We start from the raw sequence: 17,635 nt of genomic DNA, 5'->3' as shown, positions 1-17,635 counted from the left end.
ATGTGCTGTGTTCGGGATCTTGCTCAGGCGAGGATGACTCTTAAGTAACCAATTCTTGTTGATGATGCTTAGGCAAGCATCTGGATCATCTTCGTACATGGACCTGGCTCCTTCTAAGCTTTTATAAATCATATCTTTATGTTTTGGTAAGTGAAGAGCTTCACTTATAGCCTCCTCTGAAAGATAAGCAAAAGTGTCTCCTTCCTTGGACACGATCGTTCTGGACTGAGGATCATAATGGCGAGCACACTCGATCATCAACTCATGGCACTGGACTGCTGGAGGGAAGCCGGCCGCCTTAATGATGCCACTTTCAATTATCCTCCTAGCGACAGGTGATGGCTTGCCAATATAAGGGACCTCTCGAAACTTCTTCGTACTGAAGTTGCCCAAGTTGGTATCTCCAATGTTGCTCCACTTAGACACGATCTTGGTCACCAATTCTTCGGTCTTTTGATCTTCCTTCATAAGAGCTGGACGACTGGTGGATGCTCCCGCCTTCGGGGTCGCCATTGTAACACCTACACAACATTTCACAATAAGTAACTAGATTTTGCAAGGTATAACTATAGATTAGAGATTAAATTTAGGAAACTTCATGATAAGTCTTTGAGTTATCATTTCCTAAATATGATCGAGCTACTGAAATTCAAAATTTCAAAATTTCAAAATTTAAGGCTATGACGATCAAAATTCAAAATTCAAGACAAGGAATTACATCGCCATACCTTACTTGAGAGCTAACTCTAAAAATGCAAAATAAAGGGATTCGCTTAGGCAAAAATCGAAGGTTGGAAGATTTCAACGTGATCCTTTTCAAACGAACGTTCCCCTTAGCAACTTCGCCACCTTTGGGGGGTCTTTGACGTGATCTTGGCAAGTTCGCTCAACTTCAACCAAACTCGCACTCCCCTTGATGATGTTTCGCACTTCTCCTTTATGAAATTCGCACTTCTCCTTTATTCTCCAAAATCGCATATGAAAAGATGATAAAATGGTGATTTGAAATGCAATATCACCTCTCCCCTTTATAGGCGCTTACCTCATCAATCCCCATAGGCCGACTTTATAAATAAAGCAATTTAAAAAACAAATTTTAAAGAAAATTAGGGGCCGACTTTGTAAAATAAAACAAATAAAACCCAAGCGCCCCAATTTTTATTAAAAATAATAATTAATTCATTTAATGCCTTCGTTTTTAATTAATTCGATTTTTTTTTTTTTTAAGGCAATAAATAATCAATAAATGCTCATGCGCTATTTTTTAAATGCTATTAATTGAATATTCAAATTTATCGATTTTTTAGCATTTAATAAAATTCAAAAAAATGTATTAGGGCCAAAATTTGGGAGAGGTAAAATACAAACCATATCGCTCTGGTCCCTGGGAGAGGGACAGGAGCGAATTAGCACTTTAGTCTTGAATCTCTCGCCTTTTACGTTCAAAACCACCATCTCCACGTTGAAACTGGCATTTTTGACAAGAATCTTGTGCTTGATTGACTTGATTTTGTAGACGAATGCCCCTTAAGGTCAATATCGCCCTGGTCCCTTGGTGAGGGACAGGAGCGAACTTGCATTTTCTCCTTGACCTTTGTCTCTTCGATCACCAATCTTCATCATGAGGCAAGCAACAACGTCATCCTTCCATTCCACGCTTACTTTATTCGTCCTTAACAAGGCACTTTGATGTTTGAATGATTTTCGCCCTGGTCCCTTGGTGAGGGACAGGAGCGAACTCTGTGTTCTAGCCAAAACTCGTCATCCCTTAACCTTAACTTCTCGTTCATCATCTTCCAAATGACATATTCGATCTTGTGTAATCTTGCTTTGACGCGATTTTTTGAAGAAAAATGAGTGATTTAATGAAAATCGCCCTGGTCCTTGCCTGAAGGACAGGAGCGATCCTTTGTGTCTTGGGCTTGTTCTTGTTCCTATCAACTCGCCATCGCCTTCACAATGAAAAATAAGGTCCTTTGATCCTTCTTGAACGTATGAAATGTGATTAATATCCAAAACTTAAGCCTTTATAGAGATTTCGCTCTGGTCCCTGACTGAGGGACAGGAGCGAATTTGGGCATATAGTATAAATCCTTCATCTTTGGCGGTCTTTGCAACTTCATTCTTCGTCGAGACACCTCAAACATCATTGCTTCCTTGTATCCTGACTTGGAGTGACCTTAAACTTGAAAGAAAGGCAACATAACTAACATTTCGCCCTGGTCCCTAGCTGAGGGACAGGAGCGAACTTTCATTTACAAGCTCAATTGTGTTTTGCTAACTCCCAAATTTGTCTTCAATGGACTCGTTGTGTATCCTTTCATTCATCCTTGGCATGAAATTCGCTTGAACTTAGTGAGAAATTCTCCTTAATAAGAAATCGCTCTGGTCCCTGGCTGAGGGATAGGAGCGCCTAGGACAATATGGAGTTCACCTGGCATTTTGCAATCTTCAAATTATCTTCAATGGGTCCGTTACGCCACCCTTACTTGCCTCAAACTCAAAACTTACTTGATCCTCGCCCACATTTTGCCTTATAAGGAAATTCGCTCTGGTCCCTAGGAGAGGGACGGGAGCTACCATTAAAGTTCGCCCTGGTCCTTGACTGAAGGACAGGAGCGATTTTGCCTCTAGGTCAAATTTTCCTCATGTTTGCGCTTTCAAATTATATTCAACTGATAAAATGCACTTCCTTGGTTCTCCTCAAATCGCGAAATCGTTGAAATCTTGCAAGGACAAGGTAATTTTAGGTTTTAAGCTTCGGTCCTTCAGTGAGGGACAGGAGCGATTTTTGCTCCTGGCACATTTCCATGCTTGTGAAATTCTTCAAATTATATTCAACGGAAAGAACATGCCTCCCTTTATCTCTCCCAATCCAAAAATCATCTTGATCCTGCAAGGACAATAAAATTTTGAAAAACAAGCTCCGGTCCTTCAGTGAGGGACAGGAGCGATTTTGCTTCCACAGGTCAAAATATCAAGATTTCAGGACTTCAATCACTTCACAAGGCAAAAACAAGTCATTTCCAATGTCCGGGATCAATTATCAAAATTTTCAAAATTTGGTCAAAATCACTCAATCGGACAAAAATCAAAATCTCATCATTAACACTTAGACAAATTTGGACTTTGCATCAAAATTTCGACTGAAACTAGACCAACTTGCTTAGCCTCTGGCGAATTCACTTTATTTCCAAAATTGCATCCTACGGGAGGAAGCTCAAAAGCTCTCAAGGTGGACTGGACTCTGGCCTGAAATCACAGTAACGAAAACCCTAAGGCCTGACCCTAGTCCAGACGACTGACTCACTAACCCAAAATCCTAAAAAAAACAGAGAGAAAGGCGAGCAAAACGAGCAAAAAAGAGGGGGTCCCCATTTTAATGGGGCGATGTGTGAAATGGTCACAACAGTACCTCATAACGTGCTTCACTGCAACCAGGTGTATCTCCTTTGGTTCACACATAAACTGACTTAGAGCATTGACTGCATAACAAATATCTAGTCTTGTATTTACCAGATACATCAGGGACCCAAACATCTGTCTGTATTGAGTAGAATCAATGGGTTGTGACTTTGCTGCTACTTCTTTAAGTTTATGTAAGTTGGTTTCCATAGGAGAGGTCATGGGTCTACAATTTAGCATTCCGAATCTCTTCAAAATATCCAAAGTGTACTTTCCTTGGTTTAGTATGATGTTGTCAGAATTCTGCCATACTTCTAATCCAAAAAGGTAATGAAGGAATCCTAAGTCCTTCATATCAAATTCTTTAGATAGATCATTCTTGCATTGTTTTATAAGTTGATCACTTCCTGTGATTAATAAGTCATCAACATATAAGATCAATATTAGCATATCATCTCTATTTCTTTTGTAGTAGAGATTAGGGTCTGCATCATTTTTGGAAAAACCTAGTCCTGAGAGATAGGTGTCTATTATTTCATACCATGCCCTGGGAGCCTGTTTGAGCCCATAGAGAGCTTTCTTGAGTCTACACACATGAGACTCTATGTCATGAATTTCAAAGCCTTCAAGTTTCTCTAGGTAGACTTCTTCTGAGATCTCGCCATTTAGGAAAGTTGTCTTAATGTCCATTTGGTGTACCTTCCATCCCTTTGCTGCTGCAATGGCTAATACAACTCTTACTGAGCTATACCTGGCAACTGGTGCAAAGGTTTCTTCATAATCTATTCCTTCCCTTTGTGAGAAGCCTCTAGCTACAAATTTGGCCTTGTGTTTTTCAATACTGCCATCTGCAGCATGTTTGATTTTGAACAACCATTTAGATGAAACCACAGATTTCTTGGTTGGTCTAGGAACAATCTCCCAAACATCGTTCTTCATAATGGATTGATACTCTTCAAACATGGCATCCTTCCATACTTGATGTTGAAGTGCATCTGATACATTGCTTGGTTCAGCTTTAGAGAGGTCATTCATAAGGGCAACATAGATAGCAAATTTATTAGGCCTTTTGCTTTCTTTGAAGGTTCTTAAGGGAGCAGCAAACTTTTGAGCTTCTTCTACAGTTTTGGTGGCCCATAGTGGTCTTTTCTTGAGGTTTTATCTAGGTGGACTTAAAGTTTCACTCATAGTTTCCTTAGGATTCTCCCTCTGAAGCTCAGGAGTAGGATCTCTATCTAAGCCGAGGTTAGGAATATGGACTTCAGGATCTAGAGAGCTTTGGGCTCTTTTGAAGGCTAAGTTTTCCTCAAAGATCACATCCCTACTTAGTTCAATGTTCTTTTGGCCGGGTATATATATTCTGTAGGTTTTGGAGGTTTCATTGTATCCTACAAAGATTCCTCTCTTTCCAGAGGGTTCTAATTTTAATCTTTTCTCCTTAGGTACATGAATATACACTGGACATCCAACAATCCTAAGGTGGCTTATATCTGGTTTTGATTTTGTAAAGACTTCTTCAGGGGTCATGTCTTCAAGATGAGAGTGAGGACATCTGTTTTGAATGTATACTGCAGTGCTGGTTGCTTCTGCCCAAAGATTGATATTTAGATTCTAATCAAGAATCATAGCTTTGGCAGCTTCAACGATTGCCCTATTTTTTTTTTCTGCTATCCCATTTTGTTGAGGGTTGTAAGGTATTGTTAACTCCCTCTTAATCCCTGAATTTTTACAAAACTCTTTAAATAATTCTGATGTGTATTCCCCCCCATTATCAGTTCTAAGGGTTTTAATTTTGTTCCCTGAGTAGTTTTCTGTTAATGATTTGAATTCTTTAAACCTATTAAGGATCTCTTCTGATTCTTTGCATTTCAGAAAGTAGATCTAGGTTTTCCTAGAGTAGTCATCGGCAAATATCACATAATACAAAAATCCCCCCAATGAATTTATAGACAGAGGTTCACATACATCAGAATGAATAACTCTAAGACTTTACTTGTTTTCCTAGTACTACTCTAAAAAACACCCTTAGTATTTTTGCCTAGGGCACATCCTGTGCATTCCCCTGAATGATATTGCTTTAGCTTAGGTAGACCTGTGACAAGGTCTCCCATTGATGATAAAGCTCGAAAATTTAGGTGGCCTAGTCTTCTATGCCAGATTTCATTGGCATCTATAGTTTCATGAATTAGGTATAAATTGGGCTCTGTGCATAGCTCATATAGGTAGCCTTGTCTTTGACCAATTGTACTAGCTTTCTTGATAGATGAGTTCTTTGGCCAAGCCAACACTTTGTTGTCCATTAATGTCACTCTGTATCCATTGTCCTCTAGTGCTGATATTGAGACAAGATTCCTCTTAATGCCTGGAACATATAGTACTCCTTCAAGTTGTAATGATACATCTAACTTCAGTTTGATAGTACAGTTTCCAACTCCTTTGATAGGGTGTGTGGAGTCATCTTCGATGGTTACCTCTTCATCATTTTCCTCTCTCATAAAGTCTAGTACTTCTCTGAATCCTGTGATGTGTTTGGATGAGCCACTGTCGATTACCTAGGAGTTCACTTTGTTTGATGTTTGATGTGTGAGTGCTGAATAGAGCACATACTTCTCGGAGTCCTCTTCCCTTTTTGATTTTCCTGATTTGGCAAATGTGGCTTGTTTATCTCTTTTTGGACATTTGGCAACATAGTGCCCAAATTGTCACATCTGTAACACTAAATTTGAGAGAGGTCCTTTTTGAAAGAGTTCTTGCCATGACGACTCTTTCTCTTCCTGAATTGCTTCTTCTTGCCCTTTCTATCTAAGTTCGTAGTTAGAACTTGAAGATCTTCATCTATATTCTTTTGTTTGATTCCTCTTGGAGACAGTCAGCCTTTAGTCTATCGAATTTTGGAAAGTTGTCCCTTGCATTGATGCCTTGGACGAACGTTTCCCAGATACTAGGTAACCCATCTAAAGCAATGAGGGTTAATTGTTTGCTTTGGATCTCATATCCAAGGGTTGCTAGTTCATCCTTTAAGTTCGATATCTACATGAAGTAGGCGTTGACTGATTCTCCTTTCATCATGGTTATATGATTTATCTCTCTTTTTAGAGCCAAGGTTCTACTGGCATTGGATATCTCAAAAGTGTCTTCAAGTGCTTTGAACATGTTGAAGGCTGATTCGTGTTTCTTTATAATGGGCATAATATTGTTCCTTACCCCATCAACTATTATTTTGATAGCCTTATCATTTCCTTCTCTCCAAATTGCTTGATCAGGTTCAGTCTCAGGTTCTTTGGATTCAGTCTTTACGAATGATTCAACTTTGTTATCTTTCAGTATCATTTGAATTCTGAATTTCCATGCAGAGAAATCATCACCTCCTGCAAGTTTGTCTTCAAATCTGATAGCGCTGGCCATTGATAGGATTGTGATGTTGAATATATACTTGATTTGAATTTTACGTAAAATTGAACAGCCTCGGGTTCGATTTAACTATAGCTCTGATACCATGTAAATGATGTTCAATTTACATTCAATATGCAAGTTATATTCTATTATCTAATTTGGTATTATTACTTTCTTATTGTATATATCTAACTATCTTCTTGCTTGTGGCAGATGAGAGGAACATTTAATATTTTCTATGTCCTATCTCAAGAATGCCACTTGCTATAAGTATATGACAAATGAGGCACGGTCAAGCAATGCCTTGATCGGTCATGACCGATCAAGACATTACTTGATCGTACCTTTTTGTTTATACTAACAAACAACATGTTACGTAAATGCCAATCGGTGTGGAGTATGACCGAAGATTATCGGTGTTTACCAAGCGCTAACACCCGATAGTATATCGGTGACTGTCAATGCTAACAGCCGATAGTTATCGGTGTGTTAGCCTTGAGAACCGATAACTATCGGTGTAGACTAACACATTGATAACTATCGGTGACTAACATAATACCACCCGATATGCATTCCGATATATATTACATGCACCCCGATATAATATGCAACCCGATCTAATATAATATGCAATCCGATAATATATTAATCGGTGTCATCATTATTAAGTTTAATCGATATTCATCTAAATACAAGATTCATTAGATAGATGAACATGAGGAAGATACATAGTATGATTAATCAACAGTTTGTCCATATGCAAATATAGAATGGCTATCAAGGATGAATTAATTGCTTGATGGTTTTATCATAGTTATCGATATGATAAATGATTGAATGAGAGACTTCATTTATCTCTCATTCAATCATTTATCTTACCAAAGCTATTATGCACTAAAATTTTCATCCTCTAATTCCAGAACTAGAGGGGTTTCATTCTCAGGTTGATTGAACCGAAGTTACATGCTCCATAAAGAGTAGAAATCAGATAATAATTGTTTTCTCAATGATCTCCCCTTTTCCTTGCTTGGTCTCTCTTCAATATATTATTTGTCCAAGAGTCCTAACTCCTCAAATGCCTCTTGATTAACATTAAAAATAAATTTTAATTATAATCTCATTTTACCATATTGCTTAATCTTTTTTGGAAGCGGCTTTAACTCCTTTTAACTTCTGTGATTTTTCTCACTCTTCATTATCTTTTTTTCCTCTTGCACTTCAGATCAAAAGCTGCAACTGCCTTTTTGTTTTTGTTTGTCTTATTCGAACCCTCTCAATTTATCTGCACCTCTGATCCTGTTTGGCAGCTGCTGGAGCAGTTGCAGCTAAAGTGTAAGTTATCCATTGTCCTGTAGCAGCTACTTACAGCTGCATCCCTTTTCAAACTGTCTTATTAAAATATTCAATATTTATGAATATTTCAAACTCAATTCAATGAAGCACACTTGTAATCCCTGAATAGGATTACCAAACGATTTGGAGGGTTTAATCTAGGTTTTATTTTGTAGAGGGGACATTAAAGTTGTAGAAAGAAAACAAACTGAATTTTTTTTCTTATTGCTCATGTGGCGTTGGAGCCAAAGCATATAGGATAGAGGAATCACTTTTCTGGGGCATCTCCTATAAGAAGACACATCTCTGTTTTGGGTTTCCCTTGTAAATCTCTTTTCACTCCCCATTTCATTCAATCCAACAAAGGGAAAGGAAGAACTGCAGTCATCTCACCTGCTAAGATCGCTGCAACTTCTGTTTAGCAGAGGGCAATCTGATTCAAATATACTGCAACAAGAGTAAGTATTTGCAGTGCTGGCCTCATGTAAAAATCAGTCTGAAGACAGATCAATTAAGTTCTATAATCTACTTTGGACGTGTGTACAGTATTTTTTTATTTTCTGAAATTTTATTAAGGGTAGCAACAAACATATTCAAAAGCAGTGGAAAGTAAGTTCTGTTCAGTGCATACTAAGTTTGCTTGATGAAACTGAATCTGCAAGGGCTAGTATATTTTGGAAGTTTGCTGTAGGAGTATTTTGTTTTCAAGAATATTTTGTGTGTTTGTGATGGTAGATATGGTGAGTATCTTTAGATTATTGATTCTTATTTTTAATGGAAATAATTTTATTTATTGGAATTCAAGAATGCAAACATTATTAACATCTAAGGATTGTCAAATATTGTTCATATAGGGTATGAAGAACCAGGCGATGTCAATGTATTAAACAAGAAATAGAAAAGAAAGCTTAAGGTGAGTGAACAAAAGGGCAATGAAGCATTATGTTTACTCAAGGTGCTGTAAGTCAAAACAAATTTCCCTAGGATCAATGGTCTTTGTATATTCAAAACATTTGGAATATATTTGTAAATGCATATCAAAGTGCTCACATGGCAATGCTACAAACATTAAGAAAATGTTTTGAAAATATGTACATTGCAGGGTTCGCATATTTGTATTGGCGCACCCGAACTAGCTTCGCTTGGGTATTGTTGTGACCTTTTTTCACACATCGCCCCATTGCAAATGGGGACCCCCATTTTCTATATTTTCGGGTTCTTAGTCGCCAATTCTCACAGGTCTAGAGTTAGGGGTTTTAGAGAGATTTCTGAAGGTCATCATTAGAACAGTGTTTGGACACCATCAAAGTGCTTAGAGGGCCTGAAGGACAAAGAATGCATTTGATTTGAGTCAATTTGGACAACTTTGCTTTTTTTCCTTTTTCCTATTTTTGAGGAAGTTTTGTTTTTGGCACTTTGGGACCGATCCCTGGAATGGCTATTTTTAGAAAGTTTCTCCTATTTGTTAGGGAGCCCTTCTTTTTCTATTTTTGGAAAAGAGATCTAGGGTTTGGTCAGTTCCTGTCTTCACAATGAAAGTTTGTACCTCCAAGGTGAAGAAATCGAGGAAAATCATCAAAAATCCTATAAGTGTTCATGGCTAAAATGGAAGGCAAAATTCGCTCTCATAGAGAAAGCAACATCTCAAGACATGTTAAAGTCTGCCCATGAGGGAGATAGCAATGTCTTAAGCCATAGAAAATTCTGCCATGGCATAATGGAAAATGTCCTAGGGCATGAGGAATTCTGCCAAGGAAAAGAAAGAAATGGCTTGGTAAGGTAGGAACTTCGCCCAACTTCATGGGGAATTGTCCTAACAACACATCAACTCCACCAATGAAGGAGATGGGAATGTCCCAAGAAATAGCCAAATCTGCCCAAGTTTGAAGTAAAATGGCATGGCAAAGGGTAAAGTCTGCCCAAGTCATAATGGAAATGTCCCAAGGAATGGTAAACTCTGCCAAGCATGAAACAAAGATGGTATAACAATTAGCAAAGTTCGCCACCTCCCAAGCAAGAAATGTCTTCATACCACCTAAAGTCTGCCAAGGGAGGTAAAGTTTGGCGTGAGAAGGCATGAAGTCCGCCCCCAAAGGAGTGAATTGTCTTGACCAAGTGTCAAGTCCGCCAAGGCTGAAGCTAAGTGGCATGAGATTGCCTAAAGTCGACCTAAGATAAAATGGCATGGAAACACTTAAACTCCGCCCAAGAAAGGATAAACATGGAGTGGAGACACCTTAAGTCCGCCCAAGGCACCAAGAGAACGGCATAACATATGCCAAAGTCTGCCAAAGCAAAGTGAAAGAATGGCTTAAGGCCACATGAAGTCCACCATCTTGAAGTTAGAAATAGCATGACACCACACAAACTCCGCCATGAATAAAGTTGACCAAGTTTGGAAAGTCAAGAAATTCGCCCAACAATTAGAATTATTTTTTTCAAAAAATTCGCCCAACACTTAGGGAAATTTCTAGTGTTCCACGGGGACGCATCTCCCCCCAAAACCCAAGCGTTTCCGAGACGGGGACGTTTCTTGGATGGGGAGAGGCTTCCAAAATGTCTCTCTGCCGCCCCTCCACCACCTCCACTTCTCTCAGCCACGGAAGAGATGTTTATTCCATCTTAGTGCGCGAGAGAGATGTCTCTCAGAGAAGAGACGCCACGAAGAGACGTTTGGACGTCTCTTGGATGCCTAGACGTCCCTCGACAGGGAAAGAGACGCCCAGGCGTCTCACGTGGTGGAAAGGCAAAAAACATGTTTTTAAAATTTAAAAAAACAATTTTGCATTGGTAAATGTAACCCTAAAACATCGATAAGCTAATAAAAGAGACATTTAGTCTCATTTCAGTCATTTGCAACAACATAAAAAGTTAAAACATTTGATTTGCTCTATCTTGGAAAGCAAGGAGGTGGACTGCTAGTTGAATTAGAAAGCTTGGAAGAGGATTAGAGGAAGCTTCTTCATTCTTGCTTCAAGATTCAAGGTAGGAATTTGCCATTCTTAATTCCTTAAAAGAATATTTGTTAATGGGTTAAATGTTTTGATTCAAGAACCAAATTGCAGCCATTAGAAACAAATAAATTTAGAAAAAAAAACTTAGAAACCGAAATTTTTTTGTTTGCTTGAAGTTGAATATTAATAATCATCATCATTATTAATGATGATGATTATTAATTTTCAACTTCAAGCAAACAAAAAATTTAAATCTAGTTTTACATACATTTCTAAGTTCTTTGGAAAAAAAATAAAAAATAGTTTGCTTGAAAAATTTCCGAGTTTTTTTTTAACATTGTTTGTTGCAGCATCAATATCATTGTCAAAATGAGCTCTAACACCATGAATGAAGATGCAAATGTTAAGATTCATAGTGAAAATGAATCATTCGATGAACCTAGCACAGAAAAAAGTGGGGGCAAGTCAAACTAAAACAAGTTCTATTGGGAGTGGAAAGTTCAACTGCCCTTTTGAAATCCTCAAAAAATGGGCCAAGGGTCCTGTTGATGTGTTTTTTAGGCACATGCGAACACATAATAAAATACCTTAAGTATCTTATCCTCTCTTGAACAAAATCTCTCAAATGCTGAAGATTAGCTTAAGGATCACTTGAGAAGACTCCAAGGTTCATGAATGTAGGGTCACTACGTGTGGATAAGCTCATTGGTTTGATGTGATTATGCTGGAATCACAAGGGGACTTACGTTTGAATGCTTGAATGCTTGATTTGTTGGAACTTAAGTCATCTGATGTTGCGATTTTGGCGATGCTTCTGATCCTAAACTAGCTAGAGTTTAAAAAAATGGCAAAAGGTGAAGGGTTGAGAAATTCTATTCTAAGACCTGGAATGTAAGAAGACGGGTGAATGATTAGATGGAATCCTACTGGGAAAGGTCTCACCATCAAATAGAACAATTTGACACAAGCTCGGTGCAATCTTCTAAGGACATTTCAAAGATGTTCAAATCATTACCATCAAACATTGCTCACCATTCAAGTTAACGCATAAACAATGGACGCATAATAATTTGAAATTAAGCTCATATTATTCTAGTTGACCACGCAAGGCACACTTACAATCAGTAAGAGGTTAGTGGTATGGACTAGACGGATTCCACATGAATACATTCAACAAACTCCTCCATTCAATCTAATTATTTACCATCTAACATGAAGATCCAACAAGAAACCATGCACATTGTAAAGAAACAACAAACTTCACCATAACTTCAATGAAAATGGAGTTCATTTACAACTTAGGCAACAATTTTTGCCTTCTCCTCCTACTCTACTCTAATTGCTACTCTATTCTTTCTATTCTTCTAAAAACTATCTATTTGCTAATTATTCACTATTCTACTCACTATTAGCAATTTATTAACCTTTATAAATGAAGAGTCTAAGCTTTTATAGAGAGCTCATTTACAACAAATGGCTAGAATTGAATCTCCATCAATGGCCAAGATTTTACAATGAAACCCTAATTAGGGTTTGTTACAACAAACTCTCCTGAGCCAATGAGAAAATTACATTCAATGAGCGTGGACCAATAGATATCAAGGGTAGGTACATCGGAGTTTGTGCATCCATGGGTGAGCTTGGTTCATTGAATCAAGACGCGCTGATGTGGACCTCTTTGATTGGTGGAGTAGCGACTGGGATGCCACCTCAATCTTGCATTTTGTAGACTTGATTTGATTCATCACCATAAAGGGATGTTGAGAGATATGTCTTGATACTAAACAATATCTAGTTTGTTTCATGTTTGATATTGTGTGATGACCTTGATTGCTCCTCCCTTGTTCCTGATACCTTTGATGAATGGTGCACCTAGTTGAGTGTAACTCTTCAATGTACTGACTTCGATTCTTGGATTCCCGAAGGGAATTCAAGATTGTAAAACATTCTTCCATCATGTTGGTTATCCTTCCTTTATGTTCTAGTTCCTTGAGGTAGTTAGATGATTTCTTCTCTGCAACTTTTGATCTCCTCATGCTCCCATGATGTGGTGAGAGCCTTCGAAGATCTTGAGATCTTCCCTTGCTTGATTTCCTTGTGTTTACTGATGAAGTCTCCCCTTGATCTTACATGGTGGTGATAGGAAGTACGTGTCATGGTCAAGTCATTCCTTCATCTTTTAATTGCTCATCTTGCCTCGAAGTAGTATCATCTTGCTCACATATCTGCAAAACAAAGCAAGTATAGTATCAAACACACCTGATTTATAACCTTTACATACTCCTACTTTTACTTGATCTCTTACTCTGTTTTTATGGGATTTTTTACTAAATCTGATCAAAGGACTGACAATAATCAATGAATTCACTGTGTGGAAGGTAAACTTAATATCCTAGGGCAAATATGGGCTATCTTAATGATGAAATCTGCTGGTTGATGGGCTTCTTAACTGGGCAAATTCGCTCCAACCTGATGCTCTAATGATAAATTCGCCTTCTCAAAACATCAGACCTGCTCCTTTAAATGATTGAAATTCGCCTTTATGTTGACTGAAAATGATTGGTGCTTAATGAAGTTAGCTGTCCTGCTAGTGAAAATCGCTGCTAGAGAGGGATTATGTTCTGAATTGATGCTAAAATGATTAATTTAACCTCTCTTAAATATGCGCTTTAGGGTAAAGGATGTGTCTTTTGGGGTAGGGGCCGACCTGATTTTGAAACAAATTACCTTTCTCATACTGGTCGACTTCACCTTCTTGCATTCAAATTCAAATTTTGAATTGATTTTGAGGAATTTGCTCAAGATGGAGAGTAAGGTACATTATTTGGTAAAATTCGCTCTCAATCTTGAGTAAGGTACAGGACCTAATGAAAATTTCGCTCCAAAGCTTGAGTAAGGTACATGGTCTAGTGAAAAAGTTTGCTCTAGACCCTTGACAAGGTACATGACCTTAGGAAGAAATTCGCTCTGTCCTTTGCAAGGTACATGACTTGGAGATGAAACAAGGACATAACTCAAAATTCGCTCTAGGACCTTTCCAAGGACATAACTCAAAATTCACTCTGGAACCTCTCCAAGGACATAACTCAAAGTTCGCTCTAGGACCTCTCCAAGGACATAACTCAAATTTCGCTTTGGAACCTCTCTTGGAGAAATTCGCTCTTGATCCCTTGCAAGGTACATAGCATTGTGTTTTTATTCGCTCTAGGACCTTAGCAAGGTACATGACTTGAAGAAAAATTTGCTCTAGGGCCTTAGCAAGGTACACATGATAAAATTCGCTCTAGGACCTTGCGTAAGGTACATTGCTTTGGGTTGACCCTTAGTTCCATTTCTTCCTCTTTCTTCTACCTCATTGATTTGAGCCTTACGTTTTCCAATCTTTCCTCATGAAAGCATCATCAATTTGACCTTTGAGAGCACCTATGGAGGAAATTCGCTCTATGACCTTTGGAAGGTACATCACTTGGTGAAGAAATTCGCTCTAAGACCTTTGTGAGGTACATGTCCTTGTGAAGATTTTTGCTCTAGGACCTCAGCAAGGTACATAATCTCAAAATTCGCTCTGGAACCTCTCCAAGGACATAACTCAAAATTTGCTCTAGGACCTCTCCAAGGACATAATAAAATTCACTCTATGACCTCTCCAAGGTACATCATTTCAAAATTCGCTCTAGAAACTTTGGAAGGTACACGATCTCACAATTTGCTCTATGACCTCTCCAAGGTACATCATTTCAAAATTCGCTCTGGAACCTTTGGAAGGTACATGATCTCACAATTCGCTCTAGGACCTTGTGTAAGGTACGCAACTTGGTGAAAAGAATTTTCACTCTTGATCCTTTGGAAGGTATAGGGTCAAGGTACTTGGGCAAATTTCACTCTTGGGAGGGGAGCAAGGTACTCATCCTTAGGAAAGACTCTTGACTTAGTCCTTTCACCTGACTTTGCTTTCAATCCTCAAGTCTTTCACCCATGAATCATTCTTGCAACATGCTTGATGACTTACTTCACTCCACTTAGGAGACCAACCTGACATGATGACCCTCTAGCTACTTGAGAAACTCTATCCCTTCAATGCAAAGATTAATAGCAAAGGGCCTAACACAACCTAGAAAGCAAAAAGTGGGGGTCCCCATTTTCAATGGGGCGATGTGTGAATACCTCACAACAGGTCCCTTTGATCCAAAATCACCCTTAAAACAATTTGCATCTAAGGTATCAGCACAACCTGGGACAACTGGGGGCACTAGAAAGTGGAAGTGCAACTTGTGTAATCTTGAATGGTTTGGCAGCATTACTAGAACTAATGCTCACTTCCTTCTTGTTCAAGGCAAAGGTGTAGGAGTATGCCAGCAGGTGAATAAAAACTTGAAGTACAGGGCTGAAATGTTAAAGTTATGGGGCTGCAATGAAGATGAAGTGCCTACGTCATGTACTTTGCCAAACAAGGTAGGGCTTATCAGGTTTCTGCAGTTTCTTCTTCTAGTTTGCAAACTCAAGGGCCACCAATTTCATCCAGTTCAGGGGCAGCAAAGGCTAGGGGCAAATGTAAGGTGGCTAGTCCATCTTCACGACCATTGGCTTATTTATTTAATATGCAAGCAAAAAATGAGGCAGATGATGCTATTGGCTAGTCCATCTTCTTTGCCAATGGCATTCCATTCTACGTGACCCACTCTCCTTATAATAAGGAAGTTGTGGCAAAGATAATAAGGGTAGGACCATCATATGTGCCACCTGGTGAGACTAAATTGAGGACAACAATCTTGGATCAAAACTATTCCAAGATTAATATTTTGATGGAGAAGATGAAGAGAACTTGGGTCTCAAGTGGTTGCAGCATAGTCAAGGATGGGTGGATAGACATTAGGTATCGTCCACTCATTAATACCATGGTTACATCTGCAACGGGCCCTTATTTCCTTAGGGATATTGATTGTTCAGGGCATACCAAGGATGCTCATTTTCAGTTCCAGATCCTTAAGGATGCTATAGAGGAGGTTGGGCCACAAAATGTGGTGCAGGTAGTGACAAATGTGGCCCATGTGTGTAAAGCAGTAGGGAAGATAATTGAGGCAGCCTATAGACATATTTGGTGGACTCCTTGTTGTGTTCATGCCATGAATAATGCACTCAAGGACATGGGTAAAATCCAGAGGATCAAATCAACTGTTAGTGATGCTAGAGATGTGCAAATGTTTATGTGCAACCATCATACTTCACATGCACTCTTTAGGACCTCCTCCAAGAAGGAATTCCTAAAACTTGTAGAGACTCGGTATGCATCACACTTTATTCTCTTGGAGAGGATGCTTGAGTTGCAAGAGCCATTGCAACTAATGGTTATGACAACAAAATGGAATAGGTGGCCTGAGTCAAAGACACAACAGGGGTTGAGGGTGAAGGAGGTGGTGAAGAATGATCTCTTTTGGACAGATGCCAAATATATTGTCTCCATCATTGCTCCAATCTTCACAATTATTAGATTTGGGGATTCTAATGCACCTTCCCTAGGAGAGGTGTATGAGTGCATTGATTCTATGCTTGGTCAAATGAAGGTTGTTGTGCGAGAGAAGGACCCTACATTACAATTCTACAATGAGCATATTCGGCCTATCATTCATCGCAGATGGGAGAAGCTCAACACTCCCTTACACATGGCTGCCTATGCATTGAACCTGAAGTGGTACGTGCCAAGGCCAGGCAGAGTTACACCTATAGAGGATCCTGAGGTGAAAGACGGTTTCATTAGTGCAATTGACAAAATGTATGTTCCTACAGAGGCTAGCCAGATTCGTATTGAGTGGACAAAATTTGCCACTCTATGGGGATATTTAGAGGCAGCTAAGATAGATCTCGAGATTATGTCACAAGAGGACCTTAAGTTGTGGTGGACTATACATGGGCCTAAATCTTCGATAACTACTCTAGCCATTACTTTTCTGTCCCAGGTTTCTAGTTCTTTTGCTGCTGAGAGAAATTGGTCTACTTACAGCTCCATCCACTCTGTTAAGAGGAACATGCTTACCTCTAGGAGGGCAGAGAAGCTTGTGGCGGTACATAGTGTGTTGCATCTCATTGATCGCAACACATCTACGTACAAGGAGAGTCCAGCAGCCAAATGGGATGTAGAGCCAGAAGAACCAGCATAGATTGATGATGATGCTACAGAGACAGGGCTGGTTGGTATTCGTATAGATAAGCTTGAGAATTTGGGGTCCAGCAGTTTGAGTGATGAGGACATTGACAAGTTTGGCAAGGAGCTTGGGGATGATTAGAGTCATTAGACTCTACTTCTAGTGCTATAATGCTATTTACTATTTAGTATTTTGTTTTTGAAGTTTGAACTTTGAACATTTTTGAATCTTGATAACTTGATTAGTTGATTGTAATTTTGATGAACATTGGATCGTGATTAAGATGATTATGGAAACTTCTAATTTCTTGTTCCAATGCCTATATTTGATATTCTGACATTCGTCATTTGAATACTAGACTCTAGTTATTATGTTATTGTTGACGTGTATTTTGTACACAATCATACACAG

At 38.8% G+C, this 17,635-nt stretch overlaps 1 protein-coding gene across 1 annotated transcript; it reads left to right on the top strand.

The window, feature by feature from the left end:
* Positions 1-15,979: 15,979 nt before the first annotated feature.
* Positions 15,980-17,239, top strand: LOC131875288 (uncharacterized). The gene has a single exon (XM_059219369.1). It carries the CDS (start codon positions 15,980-15,982, stop codon positions 17,237-17,239), a length of 1,260 nt encoding a protein of 419 aa, XP_059075352.1.
* The last annotated feature ends 396 nt before the right edge of the window (positions 17,240-17,635 follow it).

This window comes from Cryptomeria japonica, chromosome 4, assembly GCF_030272615.1.
Source record: "Cryptomeria japonica chromosome 4, Sugi_1.0, whole genome shotgun sequence".
Lineage (NCBI taxonomy): Eukaryota > Viridiplantae > Streptophyta > Pinopsida > Cupressales > Cupressaceae > Cryptomeria > Cryptomeria japonica.
Note: the sequence above shows the minus strand (reverse complement) of the source record. Positions and strands in the feature narration are given on the sequence as shown.